Below are 26873 nucleotides of genomic sequence, written 5' to 3'. Positions count from 1 at the left end.
ACACAAAGCCATCGCTGCTAATTTTAACCTGAGGACAGGTAGTTTGCACCCTGTTTGGCCTGACCGTCCTCCGTGGAAAGAGGCCAGATGTGGCTCCTTAGCTGCTCCACTGCTGTTTCACTGGCTCAGACGGGGGGCCAAGGCCACTAGCCCCTGCACCCTGCACCCTGCACCCTAAGGGTCAAGTTCAGGAGGATGATTGATGCTCACGCTACCTGCCTGCCCTTGGAACAGCTGCAGCCATCCTCACACATCTGGCCTCGGGCCCTGCACCTGCCCACCCGCACAGGAAGGACAGACAGGCTGGGAGGCACCTCCTGAGCCTCTCCCTGAGCCTTAGTCACAATGGCACACACAGTAGGTACAGCAGGGGGGAAGGCTTGATGTGTCCCCTGGACGGCAGCCTCACGGGCTGCAACACAGCCCCGTTAACTGTGGTGGAGGGATCTAACAGATCTACAGTTAAAGGGTCTTTCTCTTTCTTTTTTCCCCAGGGCTCCCTTGGCCAGGCAAGTGCTCCGTCCTGATCCACACCCAGTCCAGGAGTGGGTTCCACACAGGTTAGATCAGGTCTCAATGCACGGGGAGCCTCGCCTTCCTGCAGCCAGGGCTGCAGGGACCCACCAGACCCCTCCACCCCACCCCCAGTTACGGGTCACCCCGGGGCTCCCTCAGTCACTGGCAAGTCCCTTGGGCCACCTCCAGGCCCCCTCCTGGCCACACCTGCAGCTCTCCAGCTGCTTCCTCTCCAGGCCCAGCAGGGCCCAGCCTCAGCCAGGGTGGAGAGGCCCAGAACACAGGAGGGGCGAGCTCCTGCCCCAGCTGCAGCCCTAAGGCCACGTGGCGGCAGAGCTGCTAACCTGCCCCGAGGGCCGCAGGGAGGGGATGGCCCAGGAAGGGAAAGCACAGGGGCAGGGGGCAGCCTTGGGAAAGGAGAGAAGTGCAGACAAGGGTGGCAGACCAGACAGCCGCCACCGAGCCCCCAAGGGACCGCACGGCCACTCCCAGCCTGGGGAGACAGGGGCCTCTGGGGAGACAGGCCTCAGGTGATGTCCACCACGTAGCCTGGAGCCTCGTGGGCCACCTGTCACAGCACCCGGGCCCTAGTGAGTGCAGCAGCCTGGCAGAGAAGGACGGGCTCTCCTCAGGGGCCTCTGGCCTTATGGTGAGAGTCCGGGTCACTCAGGATTAGAACTGCCCTTGAACAGCCCCAGACAGCAAGACGAGTGGCCACCTCTGGCCTCCCAGGGTAGACTCTGGGGTGAGTAAGAGCAGCTTCGAGCACAGGGACTGACCCCTCACAAACAGGCCCAGTGAGCTGGGACACCCTTCCACGAGGGCCTCCTGTGCTGGGCAGCACCTGCAGGGACACCCAGGTGAAGGCCGAGCCCCCCACTGTGCGGCAGACAGACACCACATGGGCCTCCTGACTGCCCCTCGCCTGGCCAGCAGCCCCTGGCTGCCCCTCCCACCTGCTCCTAAGGCCTTGAATGCACAGAGAAGTCCACAAGACCTGGGGACAGGAAGTCCATCAGGGGCCCTGCAGCCCTCCCTCAGGACAGTGCTGATGGCCAGGTCAGTTGCAGGGACCCGATAGGGAATGGGGGCCTGAGGCTTTCTCTCATTGTCCTCAGCGGGAGAACCAGGTCGGCCGGGGTCTCGCTGCTGCGCTGCTCCCCTCAGACAGAACCGTCTGGCGAGCGGCTCAGGAAGTGCATCACGCCTCAGGTGTCAGTCACCACTCCATCCAAATGGGCGGGATCTCAGATGACAACCCCAGCATCTCTGCTGATCGCCACCTTGGACTTGCAGGCTGAGCTGCGAATGCGGCCCAGAGGGAGGCTTTGTCCTGAGAACAGGCACAGGCCACTGCCCACCGGGACGTTCTCGGCCCAGAATGGGGAGTCATAGGTTAAGTGGAAGGGTCACATCTCTGCCGGAGAGGGTTCAGGGGCCAGAGGCTGGCACAGTAACCAAGGCGTCCCTCCTGGGGCCAGATGCCAACTGAGGGCTCTCCGCTCCCAACCCGAGCCCACCTGGTGAGCGGGCGGCCCCCCAGAGCCTCCTGCCTGTGTCCACCGACTGACTTCAGGAGCCGTCAGGGTGAAGCTACCCATGGCGTGGGCGGTGGCTGTGCCGACAGAGGCACAGGAGGAAGGAAGTTGTGCCTGCGGCCCTGTCACGGGCCAGCTGGTCACTGTCCAGCTGTGATGTTTCTAGGAACAAGCTGCTCCCTAGAAAGATGGTGAATACACCAAGCCAGATGGACGCCTCGGGAGCAGAGCCCGTCCGCCAGGCCGTGAGGAGGCCCTGCCGCTTGGCTGGCCCTTTCCCTCCCCACCCACAACCTTCCTCCTGCCCACCCCCCCCAACAACCTTCAGGTCAGCTAGAAGCCACCTCTTGCTCAAGACCCCCTCTACAGCCTCGCCTGCCCCGGGCACCAGGCGCCCCCACTCCAGGGCTCTCGAGGAGCAGAGCCTGCCCCCTGCTGCTGGCTCCTGGGTCCTGCACGCGGCTGGCATTCGGGAGCGGACAAGGTCCCTTACGGACCGGCCCGAGTGTTCATTTTATGGACACACACTATCTTTCAAAAAGAAGGCCACTGGGGGCCAGAGAGGCGGCTCAGTGGTGGAGTCCTGGCCTGGCATATGGGAGGCCCTGGGTTCCACCCCCCAAAAAAGCCAGACAAACAAACAAGGCCCAGAGGGACTGCAGCATCGTATGGGGAGAGAATCACAGTTTGAGTGATGAACCTAGAGGAGAAGCCCAGAGGATTCTCCCCTGGAAGCGCCTGAGGCAGGACACAGGTGTGAGCCAGCCGGGCACGGTCAGATGGCGGGCCGTCAGGGCGCCGCCCGGGCTCCGTACCTGCGGGGATGATGCCGATCCTGAGGGGGCTGGGCACCAGCTTGGCGCAGAACTGGTTCTGGTCCACACCGGCGCTCCTCTGCGTCCTCTCGATCAGACCGTGCAGGACCTCGCTGAACATGCCGTCGCCACCCACACAGACGATGCTGCAGAGGAGAGGTGGTCAGCGCTCCCAGCACCACCACGGCAGCTCGCAGGTGGGGCCCTCCAAATGTCCCTGCCCGTCCAGTGGGACTGTGGCCCAGGCTGGCTTTCCCTCTGGGCCTGGGACTTCAGAGGTTCCTGGCCGAGAGTGGCTACGGGACCAGCCCCTGCCAGCTCCCCCCGAGACCCTAAATTCAGGCTGGGTAAGTAGCCCAGAGGTACAGCTTATGACCTGGTGCAAAAGGCCCTGGGTTCCACCCCCAACCCCAAGGAAAATATCCACTTCTAGGAATTTATCTTGAAAAAACCCCCAAACCAGATTATGCAGAGAGGTTTGTATTCAGTAATGGTCTCTTACTTAAAGAGCAAAAGTTGGAAAGAGCCCAAATAGTGAGAGACTAGTTAAGTTACGGCACATCTATGTCACAGAAGATGATATGGGCATTACCATAATATTTTGGGGACATGGAAAACTGTTCACAGCTAACAGTAACAGGATCCCAAGCCAGAACAACCCCACCTCAACTCCACGTGACATTGCCCTGGGCCAGGTCACTGCTCTCCTATGTGAGCACGTGAGAAGTGTTCTGGGAGACGGAAAGGCAACAGAGCCACCAGGCCAGGGTGGTCTCTGAGGGGTGCCTGGGCCAGTCCCCTGCCCACCCTGACGTTCTGTGAGCAGCTCACTTCAGGGTCAGGACTGCTGCCCAGCACTCACTCACCCATCATACTTGTCCATGCTGACCTCACACAGGGTCTCCTTGGCCTGGTTTGCACGCTCGGTCACTGTGGGGACATGGTAGGTTATGTCCATGCCTGTGAGCTGTGACTCACGTGGACGGCGAGGGCAGTGGCCAGAACCCTGCAGGGCCACCCAGCATTCCCCAGGAAGGGACTGGGTGGCCTGGGTGGGCAGGCCCCCTACTAGGCCAGTCTGACTCTCTTGGAACCTAACAGCGGCCATATCCGCCTCCCCTACTGTCCAGGCCACTTGTGCCATGTCAAAGCACACGCAAGTGTAGAGACAAACGTTGGTCCACCGTCTCTGACCCACGTCTATCAACCATGGGCACACTTTTGTGTGTCTGTTTTCTCTCAATCACTTTCTCATCATTAGGACTTCTTTGTAAGTACCCATTCCCTCCCAGGCCCGGGGACGGAACCCAGGGTGGCCGACCACTGAGCTGCTGTTTATTTATTTTGAGGCGGGATCTTGCTAACTTGCTGAGGCTGGCCTCAGACTTGTGATCTTCCTGCCTCTGCCTCCTGGGTCCTGAGGTGACAGGCGTGGCTGCAGTCTGGCCATAAACTACTTTAAACAACTACCCGATACTCCCTTGGACTTGCCACAGTTGCTCATCATGTCCTCTGTTTGGGGGCATCTAAGTGGCTTGCAGCAGGCTGCTGTCTAGCAAGGACACCTGGACAGCGCCCTCGGGGTACAGCTGATGGCACTCCTCGGAGAGACTCCAGGGACAGACCACTGGGTCCAAATTCCTCCCTTTTCAGGCCTCGGCCTGTGTTGTCAGGTGCCTGGGGTAGAACCCAGGGCCTCATCCTCAGCCTGCCAAATGTGACCCAAAACCCTCCAAGTCCTGAGGGGCCAGAGAACTGGGCGTGCGACCTGGGACTGCACCGTGCACATTGGTCCCTGCACTTCACCTCCAGAACTGGGCGTGCAACCTGGGACTGCACCCTGCACATTGGTCCCTGTACTTCACCTCCAGAACTGGGCATGGGACCTGGGACTGCACCCTGCACCTTGGTCCCTGTACTTCACCTCCAGAACTGGGCATGGGACCTGGGACTGCACCCTGCACCTTGGTCCCTGTACTTCACCTCCATAATTGGGCATGGGACCTGGGACTGCACCCTGCACCGTGGTCCCTGTACTTCACCTCCATAACTGGGCGTGCAACCTGGGACTGCACCCTGCACCTTGGTCCCTGTACTTCACCTCCATAACTGGGCGTGCAACCTGGGACTGCACCCGGCACCTTGGTCCCTGTACTTCACCTCCATAACTGGGCGTGCGACCTGGGACTGCACCCTGCACCTTGGTCCCTGTATTTCTTCTTCAAGGACTTCCTGTCTGTGACCCTTGTCTGTTGTCTGCTCAGGTCCTTCCTGAGCACCTGATTGGCTAAGACTTGGCTAGAAGAGACGACACGATTTATTCCCTACTCCTCCGTTCTGGTAGGGAAACAGAACCCTGTTTTGTGTACACTGCTCTTATGGGACAAACTCTCCTCCAGTGACCACGTCTGAATCGTGCAGTTTCCTCCCCGCCGCCGGGGCCTTACCGATGACCTCGGTGGTGATGGAGGCCAGCATGAACAGCGGCGCCACTTTCCTTTCGTATATCTGCTTGCCTTGGCCCTTTCCTCCGAGTGGGTTGATGAATACCAGCAGGTGCTTGGGTCTAGATGCTGCAGAACCACACACGAGAGCCACCATCAGTGACTAAAGAACACGCACATCAGACTCACGACTCTGCCTCAGGGTGTCGACACAGAAATCGTGTGGGTCTTTTTTTCTTGCTTTTTTAGAATTATTTGTTCTGGTCGGTCATACGTGACAGCAGAATGATCTCAACTCCTTGTACACAAATGGGCAGAAGGACACAGCTTGTAGGTCGTAAAGAACAAGGACACACATCTCCCGCTACGGGAAGGGGCGAGCCCGAGTCTGTCCACCAGCCGGGAGGCGTGTGCCTCTGCCGGGGGCAAGGAAGGGCCAGGACTCGGGAATCCTGCCCAGGGGACTCTCCCTGACCATCCCAGGTGGGCTGGGCACTAGAGGCTGCAGGGGGCAGGTCAGCAGAGAACAAAAAGAAGGAGACAGACGTGCAGAAGGGAACACGTGGCGAGACGGACAGACACCAAGTTGGTGCCGAGACGAACAGAGGGTGGGCAGAGCAGCACACGGGAGGCCGGCAGAGCGCAGAGGCCCCGGTTTCCCAGACAGTGGGTTTCTTATGACGACTTCCCCGCGTGTGCTGTGGTCAGTTCCAGAAGAACTGGTCAGCTCTGCAACTCAGAAAAACAAGTGGAACTAATAATCAAGAGGAACAAGAGGAACGCGCCCAAGAAGGTTGAAGACTTTGTAAGTCCACAGCGAAACCAGGACCTAAAGCCCACTGCTGTAGGCCACGCGATAGCCAGCGTGGGTACCCGGGTCCCTGGGAGGTGGCTGCACAAACAAGAAGAGCATTCTTCACTCACAAACGGGAGTGAACCATAGAACACCACCAACGTGAAACACGCCAAGACCAAGCAGAGACCCCACAGCTGCTCGCACCCAGCAGTCCACGATACAGGACGGGCACAAGACCAGTCCAGCCCACACCAGCCAAGAAGAGGACGTCTCACAGGTCGGAGCACAGAGCACAGGTGTGCTTGATTCAAGACCCAGTGAACACCAGATGTGTGACTCAAGTCGCCAACGTACAATGGATTCCACCCCAGAATTACAACCCTCGCTGCCTCGACCATGACAGGCATGCGAAGTGTCCAAGGGTCCAGCATGCTGAACGGCCACTTACTTAGAAATGCAGCAAAACCATGACTATGCATCGGGGTTGGACACTACCGAACAGCCCGATCGTGGTGGGGCACCCAGAAGTGTGAAGAGCCATCCCTGGGGGTCTTGCATGTGCACAGTGTCCTAATACAACACGGGGGACACCACGCCGGAAAACCCCAAGACCAAAGCTGGTTCCTTGAAAAGACTCATAAGCGTGATAAATCCCTAATCCACCCAAAAGAGAAGAGTGGAGAAAACACAAGTGACCCCTCCGGGAGCCAGAGGGGACCTCAATCCTGGAGGCAGATGGCGCAAAGGAAGTAGAGGGTGCTGGGAACTCAAGCTGCGCCTTCTGGATGGGCGTGAGGTGGACCCACATCTCCATAAAAAGAACAATTTACCAAAGATGTCAAAAGACACTGAGATCTGAATACTCTCATGCCTGGGAAAGACAAGGGAGCATCATAAAACCTCCACCCAGGAACCCGGGCCTTGACGTTTCCACTTCAGATTCCACCACGTACTTCAAAACAACCCGTCTGAAGTGATATGAACTCTTCCAGAACACAGAATAAGAAGACATCCGACACCCATGAACTAGACAGCAAGCAGGCAGGTGCCACCATCCAGGAGAAACCTCCGGACACTCATGATCTAGACAGCAAGCAGGCAGGTGCCACCATCCAGGAGAAACCTCTGGACACTCTGTGACCTAGACAGCAAGCAGGCAGGTGCCACCATCCAGGAGAGACCTCCGGACACTCATGATCTAGACAGCAAGCAGGCAGGTGCCACCATCCAGGAGAAACCTCTGGACACTCATGACCTAGACAGCAAGCAGGCAGGTGCCACCATCCAGGAGAGACCTCTGGACACTCATGACCTGGACAGCAAGCAGGCAGGTGCCACCATCCAGGAGAAACCTCTGGACACTCATGACCTAGACAGCAAGCAGACAGGTGCCACCATCCAGGAGAAACCTCTGGACACTCTGTGACCTAGACAGCAAGCAGGCAGGTGCCACCATCCAGGAGAGACCTCTGGACACCCTGTGACCTAGACAGCAAGCAGGCAGGTGCCACCATCCAGGAGAGACCTCTGGACACTCTGTGACCTAGACAGCAAGCAGGCAGGTGCCACCATCCAGGAGAGACCTCTGGACACCCATGACCTAGACAGCAAGCAGGCAGGTGCCACCATCCAGGAGAGACCTCTGGACACTCTGTGACCTAGACAGCAAGCAGGCAGGTGCCACCATCCAGGAGAGACCTCTGGACACCCATGACCTAGACAGCAAGCAGGCAGGTGCCACCATCCAGGAGAGACCTCTGGACACTCATGACCTAGACAGCAAGCAGGCAGGTGCCACCATCCAGGAGAGACCTCTGGACACTCTGTGACCTAGACAGCAAGCAGGCAGGTGTCACCATCCAGGAGAGACCTCTGGACACTCATGACCTAGACAGCAAGCAGGCAGGTGCCACCATCCAGGAGAAACCTCTGGACACTCATGACCTGGACAGCAAGCAGGAAGGTGCCACCATCCAGGAGAGACCTCCGGACACTCTGTGACCTAGACAGCAAGCAGGCAGGTGCCACCATCCAGGAGAAACCTCTGGACACTCTGTGACCTAGACAGCAAGCAGGCAGGTGCCACCATCCAGGAGAGACCTCTGGACACTCTGTGACCTAGACAGCAAGCAGGCAGGTGCCACCATCCAGGAGAAACCTCTGGACACTCATGACCTGGACAGCAAGCAGGCAGGTGCCACCATCCAGGAGAAACCTCTGGACACTCTGTGACCTAGACAGCAAGCAGGCAGGTGCCACCATCCAGGAGAGACCTCCGGACACTCTGTGACCTAGACAGCAAGCAGGCAGGTGCCACCATCCAGGAGAAACCTCTGGACACTCATGACCTAGACAGCAGGCAGGCAGGTCCACCACAGTGGCAGTTCTGTTGTCACCTATACAGAGATGCAGCGCAGCATGGGCACAGCAGGGTTCCTAGCGGCCGAGGGCTGGGCTCCAGCACTGTGTCATCATGGAGTCTCTGTGTCCCTCAGCTTAGCTCCGAAGCCCTCCATCATGTCAACATGCAGAAAAGCATCTACTCATCACCCAAGCATGAGTTAAAAACCAAAGTGCTCAGAAAACTGGGGCTGCCAGAGAATTCCCCTAATCTGATTTTAAAATATCGTGAGATCCTAAGAAACTGTCTTGAGGGTGAATGTGGAAAACCTTGCCCCAGGTCAGGGCCAAGGTGTGCCCCCAGCACTGTCGGCCCAACCTGGCACAAGGAGGAGAAGGGAAAAGGAGGAGACAGAACTGCCCCCATCACAGGGGTCACCGCCGTGCCTGACAGGAAGCCAAAGCCTCGTGTTGAGCTGTATCGAGCCAGCTGGCCGGGTCCAGGCAGGACAGCTCTGTCACACGGCTCACAGCAGCCGCAAAGGGTAAAAGCCTAAGTGGCAGCACCATGGCCCAGAGGTGGCGGGGCCCTGAGTGTGTCCAGAGGCAGCGACCTCAGCCGGGCACAGCAGCACACCTGTGGTCCCGGGGACCCAGGAGCTGACACAGGAGCACTGCAACTCCCAGGCAGCCTGGGCACCTCAGAGAGACACTGTCTCAAAAAAGTAAAATAAAATAAAAAATAAAGATGGCTGGGGGTGTGGAGAGCAGCCCTGCCTTCACTCCCCAGTGCAGCAAAAATAACCATAAGTATAAAAGGAAGATGAGCCTCGGCCGCGTCCTCCCTCCAAAGGGACTGTGGGCCACGTGCGTGAGGAGGCAGCGGGGCTCGGTGAAGACAGCACTTCCTGACCCCAGGGTGGGCGAGGCTGTCCAGTGGCCAGGCTGACCCTGAAGCTAAAAGGAAACATCAACCCGACTACACGGTCAGGAACGCCAGTCCATCAGAAGGCACCCACAAGGGCCCCGGGCGAGGCACAGGCAGGGAGCCAACTGTGATTCACAGACTGATGAGAGTCAGGTCCACAGAACGTCAGGATCCCACCAACGACCGAGGAAAGGAGCAGGCCAACGGATAGTGGGCAAAGGGCCCCACAGAAACCCCATGAGGATGTGCATCTGCCCGGCTTCTCGACCACTGGGGGCATCGCGCAGCAGTGTACAGGGCAGCTCACACACCGGCTCAGGTGCCAAGGTGCGGTCGGACCAGGAGCAGCAGGAACGCACCCCCAGACAGAAGGTACCGAGCACCACTGCCACCTCAGGGAACTGCAGGGCTGCCCAGTCCACTGCTGGGTATCACCCCAGACATGCATGATCATGCACAAAAAGGCTCCACAAGATGGGGGGACAGAGGGCCATCCAGATGACTGGGTGACACAGTGTGCCTTCCCTTCAGGGAATCCACACAGCTGGGGAGGAACCACCTGCAACCACACACCGCGTGGCAATGTCACACTCATGAGTTCAGTCCCATGCAGACACAGAAGAGTGCAGGTCACACCACCCAGCTGCGTAGGGGGTGCAAGGGATCTGGCTGTTTAGAAGGCAGCTAGCAGTGGCCCTGGAGTCATGGCCATAGGGCGGAGGCCTGGGCACTGTGCTCCCAGGCCTGGGTGCGCGGCGAGCGTGTCAGTGCGAGTGTGTGTCTGTGTTTTACTGCCATGAGACACTAGAGCAGCCACAGAGGAGAAGTTCAACTAATAACAGGACCACGTGCCATTTTTAGATGCCAAGAGACCATACCAAATGCACAACCACATGGGGTTTTCTAAGAACTCCACGGAAATAAAATCCACGTCACTCCAGGGGAGTCTACTCCCCAGGCCTCCAGCCTCGACTCCACAGCTCAGTCTCCTGAGAACAGACTGGGGGGGGGGTAATCGGGGCAAGAGGGGGGCCTGGAGTCAGACAGAGGAGGCAGGAGAAGCTGCACAGGAGACAGGGAGAGGAGAAGAGCTCAGAGAAGGACCATCAGACGGACTTGGAGGGCCACAGGGCACAGCGATGCGGAAACACAGGTCCTCCCCCCAGGGCAGTCACAAGCCAGGCTTCCCCAGCAAGGCCTTCCTGTGAAGTGGGCGGGAGAGCCTTCCTCGGAGGCACGACAACTCACTGTTGGACACAGATGCAGAGTGGTCCAAAAGGCCAAGGCTGACCAGCACGTGCCGCTCCCGCCCTGGGCTGCACCTGTGAGCTGGCTGCACCAACACCATGAGGTGGTGCTGCGGGCTCAGCAGGAGCAGCGCCTGCCATTTTCAAGGTGACAGGAAGGCCTGCCACTAGCACAGAGTCACTAACACACTGGGCCCCTGCTGCCCTGTAGATGGCCCGGCCAGGGGCGATTCCTCTACGACCTGTTCCATCCTCACCTCTGGAGAAAGAAGCTGAGGCCCGGGAGGCCAAGTGACCTGCCTTGGGTCTGGCTGCCAGGAAGTCACCTGGGGCTCACACCAGTGCCCTGCTGCAGAGCCCACCCACCTCCACCACTGCAGGCTGTCCTCTAACTGTACACCTAGCAACAGGAAACCACCCGTTGTGCCCGGGGAGTCAAATCCTGGCCCCTAGCCTGCCGCAGCTGCCCTTCACCAGCCTGAACACATACGTACTCAGTCTCTCCAGCAGCTCCCGGAGGGTCTGCAGCCACAGGTGACACAGCTGCTCGTCCGTGCTCCAGAAAGTCACCTGTGCCCACTTCCAGCGGTGACGTCGAGCTCGCTTCACACAGTGAACTGCAAGAGACGGGCAGGCACGGGTCAGGGTGGGCAGTGGGTGACAGGCAGCGGGCGACACACCACCCACAGCTTCGCCCTGATTGCGAGCCAGGGGCTCACTCTCTAGTAGTCAGTGACTGTGTGAATCAGAGACAACGTGCCACTTCTCAGGTCCTTCAAGCCACGTCAAAAATAGAGAGAATAAGAAAACAGACAGTGGACAGCCACAGAAGTGGGCCTTGGAGAGGTGAAGAGTCGACAAGGAGCAGCCAGACCACTGCGCTCGTGGGCCTGGGAAAAGCCCCTCCCCACCGTCACCTGCCCAGAGCCGAAGGAGAACCGAGAGGTGACACCCAGGGGCCCTCACCTGTGAATGCGCAAGGCTGTCCCATCTTCTGCCACTGGCCACTGGCGTGGCACTTCTTGTGAGCGTCTGCTTCCTCCACGGTGATGATCTCAGACACGGGCACCGAGCAGGCATCTGCAAAGACGGACGGGCGTCAGCCACAGGAGTCGGCTCGCTCCGAAATGCTGAGGCCACCTGCCTGGACACCCTGGTTAGAGAACTGGGAGGGAGTCTGGACGCAGGGTATGGCTCAAGGATAAGAAAGAGTGGGCACCAGGGGTCACCAGACGACAGTGGCCCACGCGCCCACCAAATGCCACTGCTGCTCTTCACCTGACTCGCCCACCCATCGAGCCGCGATGCGGACCCCCTGCCCAGCTGCTGCGTGAAATATGAAGAGACGTGTTCCAATGCCACAGTCTGTTCTGAGGGCAGAAGGGGGCACATAGGATGCAGGACCCCAGGGCCACCAAATGTGAGAGTTGGGACCCAGCTTGGGGGGCTCTGGAAAGGCTGTGGGTGCCTAGGAGCAGGGAGGAAGGGAGACCTGTCGGGGACATTCTCTAACACCAGCCCAGGAGCTGCCCGCCCGCCCCAGGTCCCCAGCAGGCTGCAGTCAGGGAACCGCAGATCAGAGGAAGTGCTGGGGGCTCAGCTGCAGGGATGGCAGGTCGTGAAAGTCCCCCCAGGAGGGCACGGGGATGGGGCGGCAAGCAGGGCCCCTGGGAACAGGCAGGCTGGGGTCCAAAGCTTCCTCATGAATCACTGTTATGTGTTAAGTCCCGATGCCCCGGGTCCTGAACAATTGTCACCTTGGCAGTAACCAGGGCGTCACCCCAGCTGGAACAAGGCGTGGCTCCAGGAGGAGGCGTTACCCGTGGGGCTGACTACACCCACCTGTGACTTGTAATCCTACCCCTTTGCCCTATTTGGGATAGAATGTTCCTTGGAACCTCCCCCGTGTGTCCCCTATATGAGAATAAAGAATTCTGGTGGCTCTCTTTCCACGGACCCTTAAGGTGGGAGAGCCGTCCTAGATTTTGAAAAGGTGCTTGTGTGTATGTGTGCTCTGCCGTTCTCTCGAGTTATTGGAGTAGTCAGGTTTTGTGAACCCAGGACAGGTCGCCAGCGAGGTTACATGGCCTCTGTGGTCATTTTGCATCTGTTTTAAAGCCATTGTCTGTGGTAGCCAAATACAAGGACCCAGGGAGGGACAGCCTGAGCTGAGCTCCTCGGAAGCTCTGAGAGGCTGACAGCTGGGCCCTTGGTCGCGGGGGAGAGGAGGAGGCAGAGGCCATCTGGGAGCGCAGCCTGCTCACGGCACCCGGAAAGCCCCGATCTCACGACTGCACCAAAATGCAATCTCTGCCTGCCTCTTATGCGCTCTTCTCCACTCTGGCACACGGGACCACCCCCCGGGCTCCCGGGCAGGTGTCCCGACACCCACACACCCACAGGTTTCCCACCCCCAGACGGCTCTCCACCACGGCTCCCCGTCCCCAGAGACTGCCTTCCCAACAGGCCCCTATTTTGGGGGGGCTGGCCTCGTCCTCAGGGGCCCTCCAAATCCAGCCTCCATGTGACCCTGCACTCCAACCCCCGACTGCCCCGACCTCTTCTGTTTCCCAGGGGACAGGAGCTGACGGGAGGTCTCTGTGTGTCTCTGTGTGTCTCGGCAGCAAGCTCAGGGCCGGCTGGGGCAGGTGTCTGCCATGACCCCAGCATCCCCCGCTCCTCCGTGATCATCACAACTGCGATGACAGGAGGGTCACAGGCTGCGAGGCAGGAGGTGGGAGCCAGGCGAGTGTCTCCACATCCAAACGGAGAGTTAGACAAGAGTCAGGACCACGACACAAAATGACTGAAGTCTCAAGTGACTCACAGGATGACCCCCATAAAAGCTCTCACAAGTGAATCATTCCTGGACCTGCAGTTTACATCAACAGACTTGAAAAGTCACACGCCACGCTGGCCAGACCCCGAGGCAGGCTTCTCCAGGACTCCCGAGGTGACGTCTGGAGGTGTCTGGGCACCAGGGACCACAGGGGGCGGGGTGGGGAGCGGTGAGGAAGGCCTTAGGCCTGAGCCTAAGCAACTCCATTTTAAAAACTCCAGTTTGAAACCTGCAGTGTCACTAGGCTCGCCTAAAGGAGCCCTCCAGTGTCGTCCGCAGGTACAAACAAGTCACTTCCCTCCCGACAAACTCAGAGGGAAGCCTCTGGCAGGATGTGCGCACCCCATAAGGGGAAAGGGACCCCATAAGGGGAAAGGCAAGAAAATCAGGGTGGGGACCGCCAGACCAGAAGCTGTAACCCCAGGGTAAATGGCTGAGAAACCCAGTGGCAGCTGATAGGGATTGGAAGGTGGTCCGAAGCCCCCACTTTACTGTAAATGAGGAGCAAATGAACACACATTCAGCCAGCCAAAACAAGGATGCACACAGCCTCAGAGCCTATGAGGACCTGGACTGACATCCCGTCACTTGTCACTGTTTGCTGACCCTCTGCGGTCCTCACTGCTCTCCAACTCCACAGCCACATCTTGACCCTGCTGGGGGCTGCGACTTCTCCCTGTGATCCTCTCAGCTGGCCATCGGCCCCACCCCAGGGGAAGTCTGCCTTGGTTCCTGACCTGGTCACTGTCTGAGTGAGTGGGCATCTGTGGACTTGGAGCCCGAGGCCTGAGACTTTACACCCAGCACCTGAACTTCGCATGCAGAAGGAATGTCTGTCAGGAGCCTGTCATGATGAGTGTGTTTGCAGTGCCTAGAATTAATTAGTCTAGAACTGTGTGCTGTGAATTGATCATGTCTATTGCAGCGCCTTGCACTAAGGATTGTCGTTTTCTTGATCAAGAACCCATAGAGGGGCTGGGGCTGGGGCTCAGTGGTAGAGCGCTCATCTAGCACGTGCGAGGTGCTGGGTCCCATCCTTAGCACCACATATAAATAAATAAATAAAATAAAGTTAAAAAAAAAAAAAGCACATGGACATTCTTTCTCTCCCCCCTCGACTGCAGATGTGGCCCCTTCTGCCCCTTGCGACAGGAGCAGAAAATACAGAGAGAGACAGAAGAGGCCACAGAGACACACAAGCAGGGCTGCAGGGCGGTCTTCCCCTGGGGTGGAGCAGAGGCCTCCTGGTCAGCCCCGCAGTTCAGAAGGAGGGAGAGCCCCAGAGGCAGGGCCAGAGAGGGGAGCAGAGGCGGCGAGGGCCGAGGGGAGGGATGGAGAGCCACAGAGCAGTCGGTGGCCTCCCTGGAGTGAGACGGGAGCTGGGCTGGCTTTGAGCGGAGGTGTGTGGTGACCGAGGTGTGGCAGGGACCACTGAAAGTGGGCTGGGGCACGGGCGGGCTCTGAGGTGGAGGGCTGGCCAGTGGCACCAAAGATAAAATTTTTAAAAAAAGGAGGTGCTTTTTTTTTAATTTTAATTTTAATTTTCCGGCAAGGTCAGGGGCTGCTGGCTGCACCCAGGCCCACAGAAGGCGGTGGCTGTCCCTGGTGGGATGGAAACAGAATCCCGGCAGCCGTGCTCACATGCGTGTTGTCTTGACGCGTGGCGTGTGCACTGACACCAAGAGGGAAGGAAACCCCGCGGAGGAGTGAGAATCACCCTCACCTGTGGGGAGCGTCAGGGGGCGCACAGCTGCCCTCCCTGACCCAGAGGCCCCGTGGCGCAGCCAGGACTGGAACCCGGCAGCAGGTCTGCGTGGACCAGGGGATGTGGCCACGAAGGCCCATCGTCCCCGTCAAGGACCCCTCGCTGTGGGCAGGAGCAGAGCCACAAATCGTCACCAGGAACAGGGCAGAGTCAGACTCAGCCCCAGGGACCCAAAATACAGGGTGAGGAAGTTCCAAGCACAAAAGAAAAGTCACAGAAAAGCGGCTGCCGAGGGGCTGTGCCTCCCGCAGGCCTGCACCCTGGGCTAACCAAGGGCCACTCTGCACCTGGCGCCGGTACCCCACAGAGCAGAAAGCCAGCGGCAGGCTCGCTAGGTCCCAGGTCACCGGGCACCTGCCTGTCGTGGCAGGTTCCTCCACGGTCTCGCTTCTGATGAGCAGGCAAATAACAGACAGCGAGTCCCTGGGGGAGCTCACTGCGGTGCTGGGAGGGCAGCGGTGCTGGTCACTCTAGGCCAACACTCCACCACGGGCTGCCTCTGGCCCACAGGAAACCTTAACAGCTCCGTAAGTCACCGTGCACTGAGGCTGGGTCACAGGGGCAGCGGGAGAAGCGGGCACCAAGGCCCTGGAAACAGGAGAGAGCAGCCAGTGCTGAATGACCCTGCTGGTCACCCCACGTGCGCTGGCCCACACAGGCACCACGCATCAGCCAGTGCTGTGGGGACACCAAGTGCCATGGCAACACCATAAATAAGGGCTTGCACTGGGGAAGGTGTTGGGGTGAGGGCCTGGGGGTCGGGGCTCCGATGCTTGTGTCTGTGCCCTCTGCACTGCACGCGGTCGGAGCACCCTGGGGTCAGAGGCAGGATCTGCCTGGAGGAGAAGAACTGCCCAGGCCAGCCAGAACCAGCTGGGGCAAGGCCGGGTGGCCACACGCTGTAGGGAACTCCATGAGCAGAGTCACCCAGGGGCCATGGTGAGCCAGGAGACGCGGGAGGCGGGACCGGAGGGAGGCCAGGACCCAGCTGCTGCTCATTGGTCCCAGACTTGTCCCACACCATCTGTGGTGGCCTCCTTCTCAGGAGCAGCAGCCCTGCCAGGCGCTCCGCATCTACAACACCCACCGCGCCCCGCTGCCTGCTGCTCCCCAGCACCTCACAGGTCACAGGAACGGGGAGGTTGCCATTCCCCCTGCAGCAAAAACAGTCCAGCCTCCTGGAGCAGGGGAACCTCTGACACTCTTCCCCGACTGCTCAAGCTGAACTAAGGCCAGCCTTGGGCACAAGGGTGGCCCCAGAGCCACGGCAGACCACCTGTGTGGCCTCTGAGGGCCTCAGACCCAACCTTCTAAATCCAAGGCCACCCATGCTGCTCCTCTGCTCCTTCCAGAAACCGCTGTCCCTGTGGCACCCCGAGCCCGGGGAATAGTGCGCCACCCGTGTACCAGGGTGCCCACAAGCCAGGGCCCCCGGGCTCCTCCTCCATCTCCATCACCATGTCCTCCTCCAACATCCCTACCCTGCTGCCCCGAGTCTCCCACGGAACCTGCCACTGCACAGCCACCCACTGTGCCCCTGAAACCCCCTCCTCAGGTGGCCCAGTGAGCAGCCAGCAGGTCTGACAGATGTCACTGCTGTACCTGGGTCCGCCAGCGGCTTCTCCCACCCCCTCAGGATGTAGCTAGACCCCTTTGCACAGCCCCTGCCTGTCCCCGCCCAGCATCGCTGTGTCCTGCCCAGCCTGCCCCAAACCATACAGGGAGCACACCCCGACCTCAGGGCATCAGTCCTGCAGGCTCTGTTGGAGCCCTGAGAGCCGAGGCCGGTCCCCGCCCAGCACGGCTCCAGGGTCATTTCATCCTGACCCCCGGCCCACGCTGCCCAGATAAGGCCAGCGTTCCAGTGGCCTTGCCCGCTGCACAAAGAGCTGTGGGGGCGTCCACAGGGGCGTCCCCAACACCGAGTCAGCCCGGGACCTCTCTGGCAGCAAGCTGACTCCGCTGGCTTACCAGAGGCCTGTCCCAAGAGCAAGGGCCACCCTGAGTGTGACTCGTGCCAGCGTGCGAGAGGCGGATCCCCACAGCACCCAAAGGTAGATGCCAGGGTCCTCGCGCCACAGACCAGGAACCAACGCGCGGGCAGACGGCTCACCCAAGTCACCACGGGCAGCTTTGGGAAATCACCAGGAAGTTCTTTCCTTCACATCTGGAGCGCAGGGACCCGTTACTCAGATGCCTGCGTCCTGCCCCGGATCACCTGCCCAGGTCTCGCCTTCAGCAGAGTCCCATCTGCCCATCCTTGTCCCAGAGCCTTCCCACCACCACACGGGACCCTGGCCAAGGCCTCCCCAGAACAGCCGCCTCGCAGCCCCGGAGCTGGCTGGGGGGACAGCCGGAGCAGGCGGCCAGCCGGGCACCCATTTACCAAGCCCCACTGTAAACAGCCCGCACCTCTCTGCAGCGCAGCCATCACGAGCCTCTGGCTGGGCGCAGCCAGGCCCTGATTTTCAGGCCCTTACAGTGCATTAGAGTGTCCTCCTGCGCAGGCCTTCCCCAGACAGGAGACCTCATAACCAGGCCCTGGTGGGAGTTTGCAGCTCTGACAACAGATGACTCCCCTGCGCCCTCAGGACCAGCGCGGCTGAGGCTCGGGGCGCAACCTACAGTGCAGGGCGGTCAGAGGCCTTGCACTCCAGAAAAGCCAGGGGCCTGGCTCCCTATTCTGGTCAGTGCTTGAGTTTGCAACTGCCCTGTCTGCTGACCACTGCAGCACGGGCAGCCACCTGGCCACGCTGGCGGGGCCCACTGAGGGGACTCCGAGTTCCGCCATCTGTGTTTTCCATCCCATTCTGTTTCTGGCTCTGGGTTCCTGGACACACGGCATTCCGCGGGCTTCCGGGGTACCTCGAGGGCAGCAAGGTCTGTGGCGACACAGGTGCGCGTGCACATAAATACACACGTGGAGAGGGGGGCCAGGGGGCAGGACGCGCTCCTCTGCGGGGTTCCTGGCAGCCATCTGGGAGGCCCCCGGGGCTGCAGGTCTCATGGGGACACGTGACAGAACAAGGGCACGCTGCGAGCTCTGCTGTGGGAGAGCAGGTGAGGAAGGGGCCCCTTGCCCTGTGCACACCAGCCAAGGCAGGGGCACTGGCAACAAGGGCCCCCCTGGGGAAGGACACCTGGGGGTCACACGGCGCCTTCTGCCATGTGAACACCTGACCTCCTTAAAATGACAGGCGAGCATTTGCCTATGAAAACCACTGCCCAGTGCCACTGGACCCAGAAACACCTGCAGGCCGCGGTTCACCTGCCGGCTGGGTGCGCAGCTCAGGGGCAGAGCACATGCCTCGCAGGCTCAAGGCCCTGGGCTTAATCCCCGGAAAAATAAACAAAGCCAAAAAAGCCCATCACTTAAGAGTGGTCACACAATCCTGCCCTGTCCCAAGGTCCCGGCCAGGTGGATCCTCCTTATGCTGAGACTGGCCTCCGGTGAGTCAGCCTGAAGCCCGGGGCAGCTCGCAGATGCCCTGACGTGCTGATGGCTTGCTGTGCTTGGGAAGGAGTGTCAAGAAGTCCTACTGGTGACCTCAAGCATCTTCCACACCCAGGGTCTGAACCACTGTCACCCACAGAGGCCACCACATGGCCACAGATTCCAGAACAGAAAAAAAACAGAGTCCCAGACGGGACTGCAGGAGCTTTGCACAGGTCCACAGAGCACGGGCACAGGTCCTGGAGGGGAAGGTCCTGGAGGGGACGATGGAGGGGACGTCACAGCTCTGCTGCAGGAGGAGGGCATGTGGTGCACAGTACCCCCAGTGCACAGCTCTGCTGCAGGAGGGAGGGCATGTGGTGCCCAGTACCCCCAGTGCACAGCTCTGCTCCAGGAGGGAGGGCATGTTGTGCCCAGTACCCCCAGTGCACAGCTCTGCTGCAGGAGGGAGGGCATGTGGTGCACAGTACCCCCAGTGCACAGCTCTGCTGCAGGAGGGAGGGCATGTGGTGCACAGCACCCCCAGTGCACAGCTCTGCTCCAGGAGGGAGGGCATGTGGTGCACAGTACCCCCAGTGCACAGCTCTGCTCCAGGAGGGAGGGCATGTGGTGCACAGTACCCCCAGTGCACAGCTCTGCTGCAGGAGGGAGGGCATGTGGTGCACAGTACCTCCAGTGCACAGCTCTGCTCCAGGAGGGAGGGCATGTGGTGCCCAGTACCCCCAGTGCACAGCTCTGCTCCAGGAGGGAGGGCATGTGGTGCCCAGTACCCCCAGTGCACAGCTCTGCTGCAGGAGGAGGGCATGTGGTGCACAGTACCCCCAGTGCACAGATCTGCTCCAGGAGGAGGGCATGTGGTGCACAGTACCTCCAGTGCACAGCTCTGCTGCAGGAGGGAGGGCATGTGGTGCCCAGTACCTCCAGTGCACAACTCTGCTCCAAGAGGGAGGGCATGTGGTGCCCAGTACCCCCAGTGCACAGCTCTGCTCCAGGAGGGAGGGCATGTGGTGCACAGTACCCCCAGTGCACAGCTCTGCTCCAGGAGGGAGGGCATGTGGTGCACAGTACCCCCAGTGCACAGCTCTGCTGCAGGAGGAGGGCATGTGGTGCCCAGTACCCCCAGTGCACAGCTCTGCTCCAGGAGGGAGGGCATGTGGTGCCCAGTACCCCCAGTGCACAGTGTGGGCTCACTGCTCGGACTGTTGGCAGAACACACAGGTGGTCACCCACGGTCCTGCCTGTGTCAAACCTCCATGGCCCTTTGGATAGACCCAATTATAACCCTACAGGACAGACAAGGACACAAAGGCAGCAGAAAAGCAAGCGGAAGCCCCTGCAAGACCCCCTGACAGCAGGCCAGGCGTCACTGGGGACCTGGGTGAGCTCTGCTCCTGACCAGGGACTGGGAGGGTGCTCCCAGCTGTGCCCAGCATCCCTGAGCACCCACATGTGACGCACCCCCTGGGACCCAGCTCTGGGTATGAGTGGGGGCAGACGGCTGCTGGACCTCCTGCCAGGGCTGGGTGAGTGGCAGCACCCAAAACCGCAATGTGAATTCAGAGCAGGAGGAAGGCCACACCTCGGGGCAGACCAAAGTGGCCTCAAGAGACCGGCGACTTCCGCTGAGAACAAAGGGCATTGTCAGTCTCGCCCACACACGTGTTTCCCTGAGCCCGAATGTCACTTAAGGTAACTTTCCACTCCTAAACACGAGGCCAGGACCTTGCCGGAGTCAAACCCTGCTGCCAGGACCTCTCGTCCAGCACTCACGGCCCCCGCTGCCTGGAGGCAGCCTCTACCAGGGGCTGCCGAGGCCGTCCCCTCACAGTCCAGCTTGCTGTGCGAGGGGGGAGTGGCACCAGCTGTGTCCCGTTTGATTTTTATGTGAAATCTTCTGGTTTTAAAATGTTGGCTACAAGTCTAAAGGGAACAGGGAGACTCAGCCCGCCAGGCAGACACACCCACCACCCCTGGAGCCTGGGGGCCCCCGGGCACAGCCCTGGTGCGGCTGATCCTGGTACTCTGAGCCCGAGGTGGCAGCAAACCCAGTCCCCGAGCCATTTCTCCAGTCTCCACCCCACCCCACCTCCCTCCTCTTCCTCACCAAAGTCTCTGTCTCTGGCCCCAAAGATGCTACTTGTTAAGGGGGACGGATGAAGTCGGCGTCAGCCCTGAGGTCCGGCCCAGCCCTGGAGCAGCCCAGCTGTGCACCTTGGGCCCCTGGCTTCACTTCTCTGTGCTTCTGTCACTTTGTCTGCAAAGGGGGGTCCTCGAGCATTGATGGGTCGTCACCGGGAGCAAGCCGAGAAGGCATCCGGCCTGGTCAGGGCTGATGAGTGGCAGCTGTCACTGCTGCCACTCCTCTGACAGCACACTGACTCACACCGTGTCACACACACAGCAGGTTCGACACCCTCTGAAGAAACAAAAGCCACCTGGGAAGGGGCAGGAAGGGGACAGGGGACAGGACTGAGCTAAAGAGGAACCCGGAGAGCAGAGGGCGAGCGGAGCAGCCAGGTTCCCACTGCCTGGTCAGGCAGGTGGAGGGGGCGCCAGCTGGGCACAGCTGAGGTCCAGCCCCCGTGCAGTCCCGCTCTACCTTCCCAGATCCTTCCAGGCACAAGTCCTGGGCCCTCTGCCCTCAAGTCCCCCGCTGTGCTGTCCTCCTGGGGGCAGTGGATCCCGCGACCAAAGAGGGACCCCTGAAGCCCACACAGCCGCCCTCAGCGCAGGCCCCAGCCTCCATTCACGGCTGAGTGTGCTGAGCCTCTACCCTGCAGCAGAGGTCGTCTAGACAGGAGGCACCAACAGGAAACCCTGCCCCCTGGCACCAGAAGTCAGGAGCCATACGAACCAGTCCACCACGTCACCCGCTTAGCCTCGGTGCCCATGCTGTGGAAAGCAGGGCTGGCAGTACGGGGGCAGGGGAAGTGAGACCAGGGCAGACTGGATGGGACGAAGGAGGAGCCTCACCCAGGGGCACAGCCCGTACAAAGGCCCTGAGGCAGTGGGGTGGAGAAGGGTTGGGAGCCTGAAACTCAGGCTTGAGGCTTCTGAGCCAACTGCTCTCCTGTTGGGGGAACTAGGGAGCCCTGAGGGCTAAACCACCACAACCTGAGCCCCCAGCCCCTGCCCCCGAGTGAGGACGGCTCTGCCTCTGCTCATGCCAGGCCCAGGGCCTGGACACTTCATCTCCAAGAGAGGCCTGGGGCTGCCCATCTGGACCCGAGGGTTCCACCTGCAGGCCCAGGAGATGCTCATGGGGTACAGAGCTGCAGGGAGAGTGGGAGGAGTGGCTGGGGGTGCACTCCACCCAGGGCCCTGGGACTTGTCAGAGAGGGTGGGTGGGACAGGAGCCCAGGAACTCAGTCCCAAACCCAAAATCCTAACCAAGAACTTCTAGCGGACACCGCTCTGGCTGGAAAACTCGGCACCTTCCATGGAAGGTTCCATCACGGTCACCCAGGACCAGGTCTGGCCGCCAGGCAGAAGCCCAGTATCCTCTCTCCCCCGTGGAGTACCACTGGCTACTCTGGACAAGACTGAAGAAAGGGCAACTAACCAAGGACCCTAAAAGTCCATGTCCAGCAGGCGACGGCCAGAGAGGCTGGCCCTGAAGCAGCAGCAGTGTGCACAAGCTCCAGGTGCGTCCTTCTCCTGCCCAGCTCGGGGCCAAGGGCAGCTGTGCTGTGGAGCAGCCGGGCGGGTGACTCGGTGAAAACCAGAGAGCACCACCCCCTGGACAGAGGGTGGGGGACCTCGGCTGGGGGTGGGGGGCAGGACAAAGTCCCGGCTCACCTGGCTGCCCATGTGCAGAGCCCGCAGAGAAGCCCACTGCTAGCCACCTGCCACCCAGTGCAGCCTCACCTGATGACAAAAGCAGTGGCCAGGCCTGGAAGGCTGGGCTGGCGGGATGTGGCCACTGCACTGCGAGGGACTGGCCGTCTGTGCCCACCAGGCCGAGCACGGCTGAAGTGGGGAGGACCTCCAACAGGGTGGAGTGTTAGCCCAGTGTCGGGGCTCAAGTATAATTCATCAGCATTCCCAGGGAGCCAAGCCCGAAGGACCTGGCGGGGGAGTCACAGGTATAAATGGAGGTGGCAGTGGTCCCCACGCTCTCTTTGTGCAGGCAAACTTGCACATGCTGGAGGGAACGGAAAGAAGTCAGGAGACAGGACACCGCGGGGCGGTGAGGACTGGAAAGTAAGCCCATGAACGGCCAGGTCACCTGATGGCCAGAGCAGAACCACGGACGGACGCAGGAGGGCACCCGGGGGTGGAGCTCTTCGGAAGTGTCCCCGGGTTTTACACAAAATCAGCTGAATAAAAACCAGACCAGAAGGGCTGAGGCTGGGGCGCAGCAGGTGTCAGGCACTGGGTTCGATCCTCAGCACCACAGATAAGTTAATAAATAAATAAAGGTCCACCACCAACAACAACAACAGCACAGAGCAGTAGGTGACATCGCTGAGACACCACAGGGCAGAACCTGAGAAGAGCCACCACACACTCCCACAAGGAGGGCGCAGCCCCGCAGAGGAGGGGGTCCAACCAGGTAGAGGCGCTTCGGGGAAGAGCCTGGTGGGATTTCAGAACTGAACACAGTGACCAGACAGACAGGGCGGGGAGCGCCCCGCAGACCCAGGGTCCGAAGGACACCCACACAGGTCCTCAAGGACCAGAACGCGAGCACAGAGGGGAGACAGACTCAGTGCCACTTCCTCTGCCTGGAGCGCCCTCGGCTGTGCGCCAGGGCTGGAGTCTCACCACGCGGGCGGAGGAAGCAGGGGGCCACCGAGCCCCACAGGGAGAGCCACCGAGGGCCGTCCCCACTTCACTCCCAGGTACCCCGCCCCCCAGAGACCCTAGGAGGGACACCCGAGCAACCCCAAAGAGGCCACAGCGATGCTGGGAAACCGGAATGGGCACACGTGTAAAAACGCTTGAGGCACACAGAGAGATCAAAATACAAACACCTGGGCTGGGGATGTGGCTCCAGCGGTAGCGCGCTCGCCTGGCATGCGTGCGGCCCGGGTTCGATCCCCAGCACCACATACCAACAAAGATGTTGTGTCCGCCGAGAACTAGAAAATAAATATTAAAAATTCTCTCTCTCTCTCTCTCTCTCCTCTCTCACTCTCTCTTTAAAAAAAAAAAAAAAATACAAACACCTAGTCGTGCCCAGGGCCGTGGGAAAAGGAAAGAGACGAACGAGAAAACAGAAAACAAACCAGACGGCAGCTGGACCCCTCGCGTCTGCGGCCTACGTTCTGAAAAGCCCAGCTGGTCAGGGTGAGCCCAGCCACAGGACGGAGGCCATCAGGACGGACGGGATTTCATGCTGAGAAACGACTGCGAAACTCAGGGCGAGAGCCGCTGAAAGTAAAGGACGAGGACAGGGACACCAGGCAGACACTGACCAAAAGGAGGTGGGGTGGCCACATCAGCATCAGACCAAGGGCACGACCAGAGACGGAGGGGTCCCCGCACGAGGACATCGTCCCCCATCGGTTGTGGACACCACCCCTCATCGACTTACTTAGGCTGCCTTACAGACGCCCGTCCCCGGGTTAAAAAGCCAGCATGTTCTCTGTCCTTTCTGGATCCCATCTTGGTCAGGAAGGCCTCCCTCCATCCAAGGCTACGAATTGTCCTCTATTTTCTTGTGAGGATTTACTTTTACATGCAAATCTTAAATCCCTCTGATTCTGAATCCAGAAACTTTCTACCTTTAAACAGTAAAAAAGGTCTTTGTAGGGGCTGGGGCTGGGGCTGGGGCTCAGCGGCAGAGCGCTTGCCCCACATGTGTAGGGCACTGGGTTCGATCCTCAGCACCACATAAAATAAACAAATTTTAAAAAAAAAAAAGGTGTTTGTACTGTTCATGTGGTAAAACGCTGGACAACACGACTAGGAATGCCCCACCTCCTACCTGATCATGCACCAGAGGGAAGGGGAGCAGAGGCTGGGGCACCCTTACTGCACAGCCCCAGGTGGAGATGGCCACTGACACAGAGGGAACTCAGGACACCAGCAGGGACAGCACGGCTGCACTCGTGAGACACTGGCAGAGGGGCACCCCCCCTGGGGAGACAGCAGGGCAGAGACAGCCACCTGGGGACGGGTCTGGGTGTGGCTACTGCTCCCTGTCTCGGCTGGGAAAGCTCACACAGTGGCACTTCTCAAAACTCATTGAATATGCTCGTAAAACATGGGGACTCCACTGCATGCACAGACACCTCAATAAAGTTGTTCTTTTAAAATCATGTTTTAGCCTGGCAACATGGTGCACACCTCAGCTCCCTGGGAGCCGCAGCTGGGGCGAGTCGGCTTCAAGTGCAACTAGCCACCCACTTTGAGAACCTCCCCACCCCGGTTTCCTGTTTTCAGTCTGCCCTACTTCCGACCAGGCCAGAGCAGCACTGCCGCTCAGCCTTCTCAATGGAGGCCTCAGCCCGCAGAGCCCCGCCCCCAGCGCTGCTAGTCCTTATCTCTGCTGCCGGGCCCCTGTCACTTTCCCAGCTGGGGCCTGGGGAAGAGTATGTGCCTGGGTTCAGAGCCCGCTCCCCACTGCACACAGCTTCCGGTTTTCAATCTGAAATAGGAGAAAATGAAAGAGCAGATGAAAGACCTGGGTAGCCTCCCGCCTGGTGCAGCGTCCCAGCCCATCCCCGGATTCCAGGGCTGCCTCCTATCCTCTCACACCCTCTGGGAGCCTGGTTTTGCACAATCTCTCCCTCCCATCACCGACCCAGTCAATCCAGGTGTGTCTGCACCTGGGAGGGGCAGGGCCAGGAGCACCACCCACTAACATTAATTGAATGTCCTGTGAGTTGGCTCACAGTCTGCCCTACTGACCCCACTGACCTCAAATGGAGAACCATCTAACTCGGGCCTGATTCCCTTCAGGGACTGCAAAATCAGCAGGGAGAAAGAGAGATGGTGGCTGCATCCAGCACTTCTGACCCACGAGGCAGCCCAGGCCCCTCTGCCGGGGCCACTGCTGTCACACCAGGAGGCTCTGGTGATCCTACATAAAGGCCCCTGCATACTCAGCAGGAATGAAGCAGTGACCTCTTCAGCTGAGAGGAAGGGCAGGTGGCGTGGAAGCGCTGGCCACCAAAACCAGCAGACTAAAAGCAGACACTGCCACCACACCAAACCCAGAATCTGGGGTCTGGAGACTGCATTAGTGGCTGGCCACATGTGCCACACAGAACAGCAAGCAGCTGCTTCCCACCCACACATGCCCCTGGAGAGGCTCCGTGCATGTCCACGCAGCCGCTCAGGCCCAGGGGAGGCCAGATGGCCAGTGGGGAGGAGCGCAGTAGCTGGAGCTGGGTCCGGGAGCCTGGTGGTCTCTTAAGGCCCCTGAGCTCAGTCTCTTCCCTGCTGAAACTAGGAGTGGCTCCCCACCGGGAGCCTGGTGGTCTCTTAAGGCCCCTGAGCTCAGTCTCTTCCCTGCTGAAACTAGGAGTGGCTCCCCACCGCAGCCATGGAGTCCAGCATGACAGGACAGAGGCCCTGCGGTGTGCACTCAGTGGGCGCTCGGGAAACCCTGCCCTCACTGAAGCCAGAGGTTTTCAGAAAAGCGCCACCCACTTGGGCCCCAGGCCAGACATCAGTGTCACTGCACAAAAACGGAGAAGTGCGCCCTGGAAAGTGGTGTTGGGAGGCCGGGGGTGACGTCTCAGCACGACCTTCTCCCAGAGGGGACATGAGGAATGGGAACCAGACCAGTCTCAGCCACTCGGCCACAGACAGGCTCTCCAAGCCCACTGCTGCTGGAAGTCGGGCGCAGGTTGTGGCTGCCCCTTGACTGACCCCCCCAGTTCCCCTGGGTTCCCGGTCCCACGGCCCTGACTACCCACACAGACACAGAGCTCAGCCACAGGCTCCAGGCCTAGCCGCTCGGGCCCTGGATTTGGATCCCGGGGCTGCAAAATGAATTTTAAAAAGGCATCTCACACTCAGAGCGGCCAGCAGAGCACATGACCACCACTGTCACCCCCATAATTAGAAACAAAACCCTTATCTGCCATCGGGGGCCCTCTCCAGGTCTCGATCGCCAGTCCCTCCACACGAACCCTGTGGCCACGACAATCCCCACCGGAACTGGGCCCAAGGCCTCCCAGGTCACCTGCCTCATCCCTCCTGTCTGTTCTCCTTGCAGAGCCATAAGAATCCTTTG

General features: G+C 60.0%; 1 protein-coding gene across 1 annotated transcript in view; it reads right to left on the bottom strand.

The window, feature by feature from the left end:
• The window catches only part of Cerk (ceramide kinase), a 49467-nt gene that overhangs the window by 13491 nt on the left and 9103 nt on the right, over nucleotides 1–26873 (bottom strand). The window contains exons 3-7 of the mRNA XM_078052447.1: nucleotides 11591–11704; nucleotides 11119–11241; nucleotides 5317–5442; nucleotides 3736–3799; nucleotides 2870–3015 (exon numbers count right to left, since the gene is read on the bottom strand). Coding sequence (XP_077908573.1) covers nucleotides 2870–3015; nucleotides 3736–3799; nucleotides 5317–5442; nucleotides 11119–11241; nucleotides 11591–11704 — 573 coding nt within the window. The remainder of the gene's footprint in view (nucleotides 1–2869; nucleotides 3016–3735; nucleotides 3800–5316; nucleotides 5443–11118; nucleotides 11242–11590; nucleotides 11705–26873) is intronic.

Source organism: Ictidomys tridecemlineatus, chromosome 6, assembly GCF_052094955.1.
Source record: "Ictidomys tridecemlineatus isolate mIctTri1 chromosome 6, mIctTri1.hap1, whole genome shotgun sequence".
Taxonomy (NCBI): domain Eukaryota; kingdom Metazoa; phylum Chordata; class Mammalia; order Rodentia; family Sciuridae; genus Ictidomys; species Ictidomys tridecemlineatus.
Note: the sequence above shows the minus strand (reverse complement) of the source record. Positions and strands in the feature narration are given on the sequence as shown.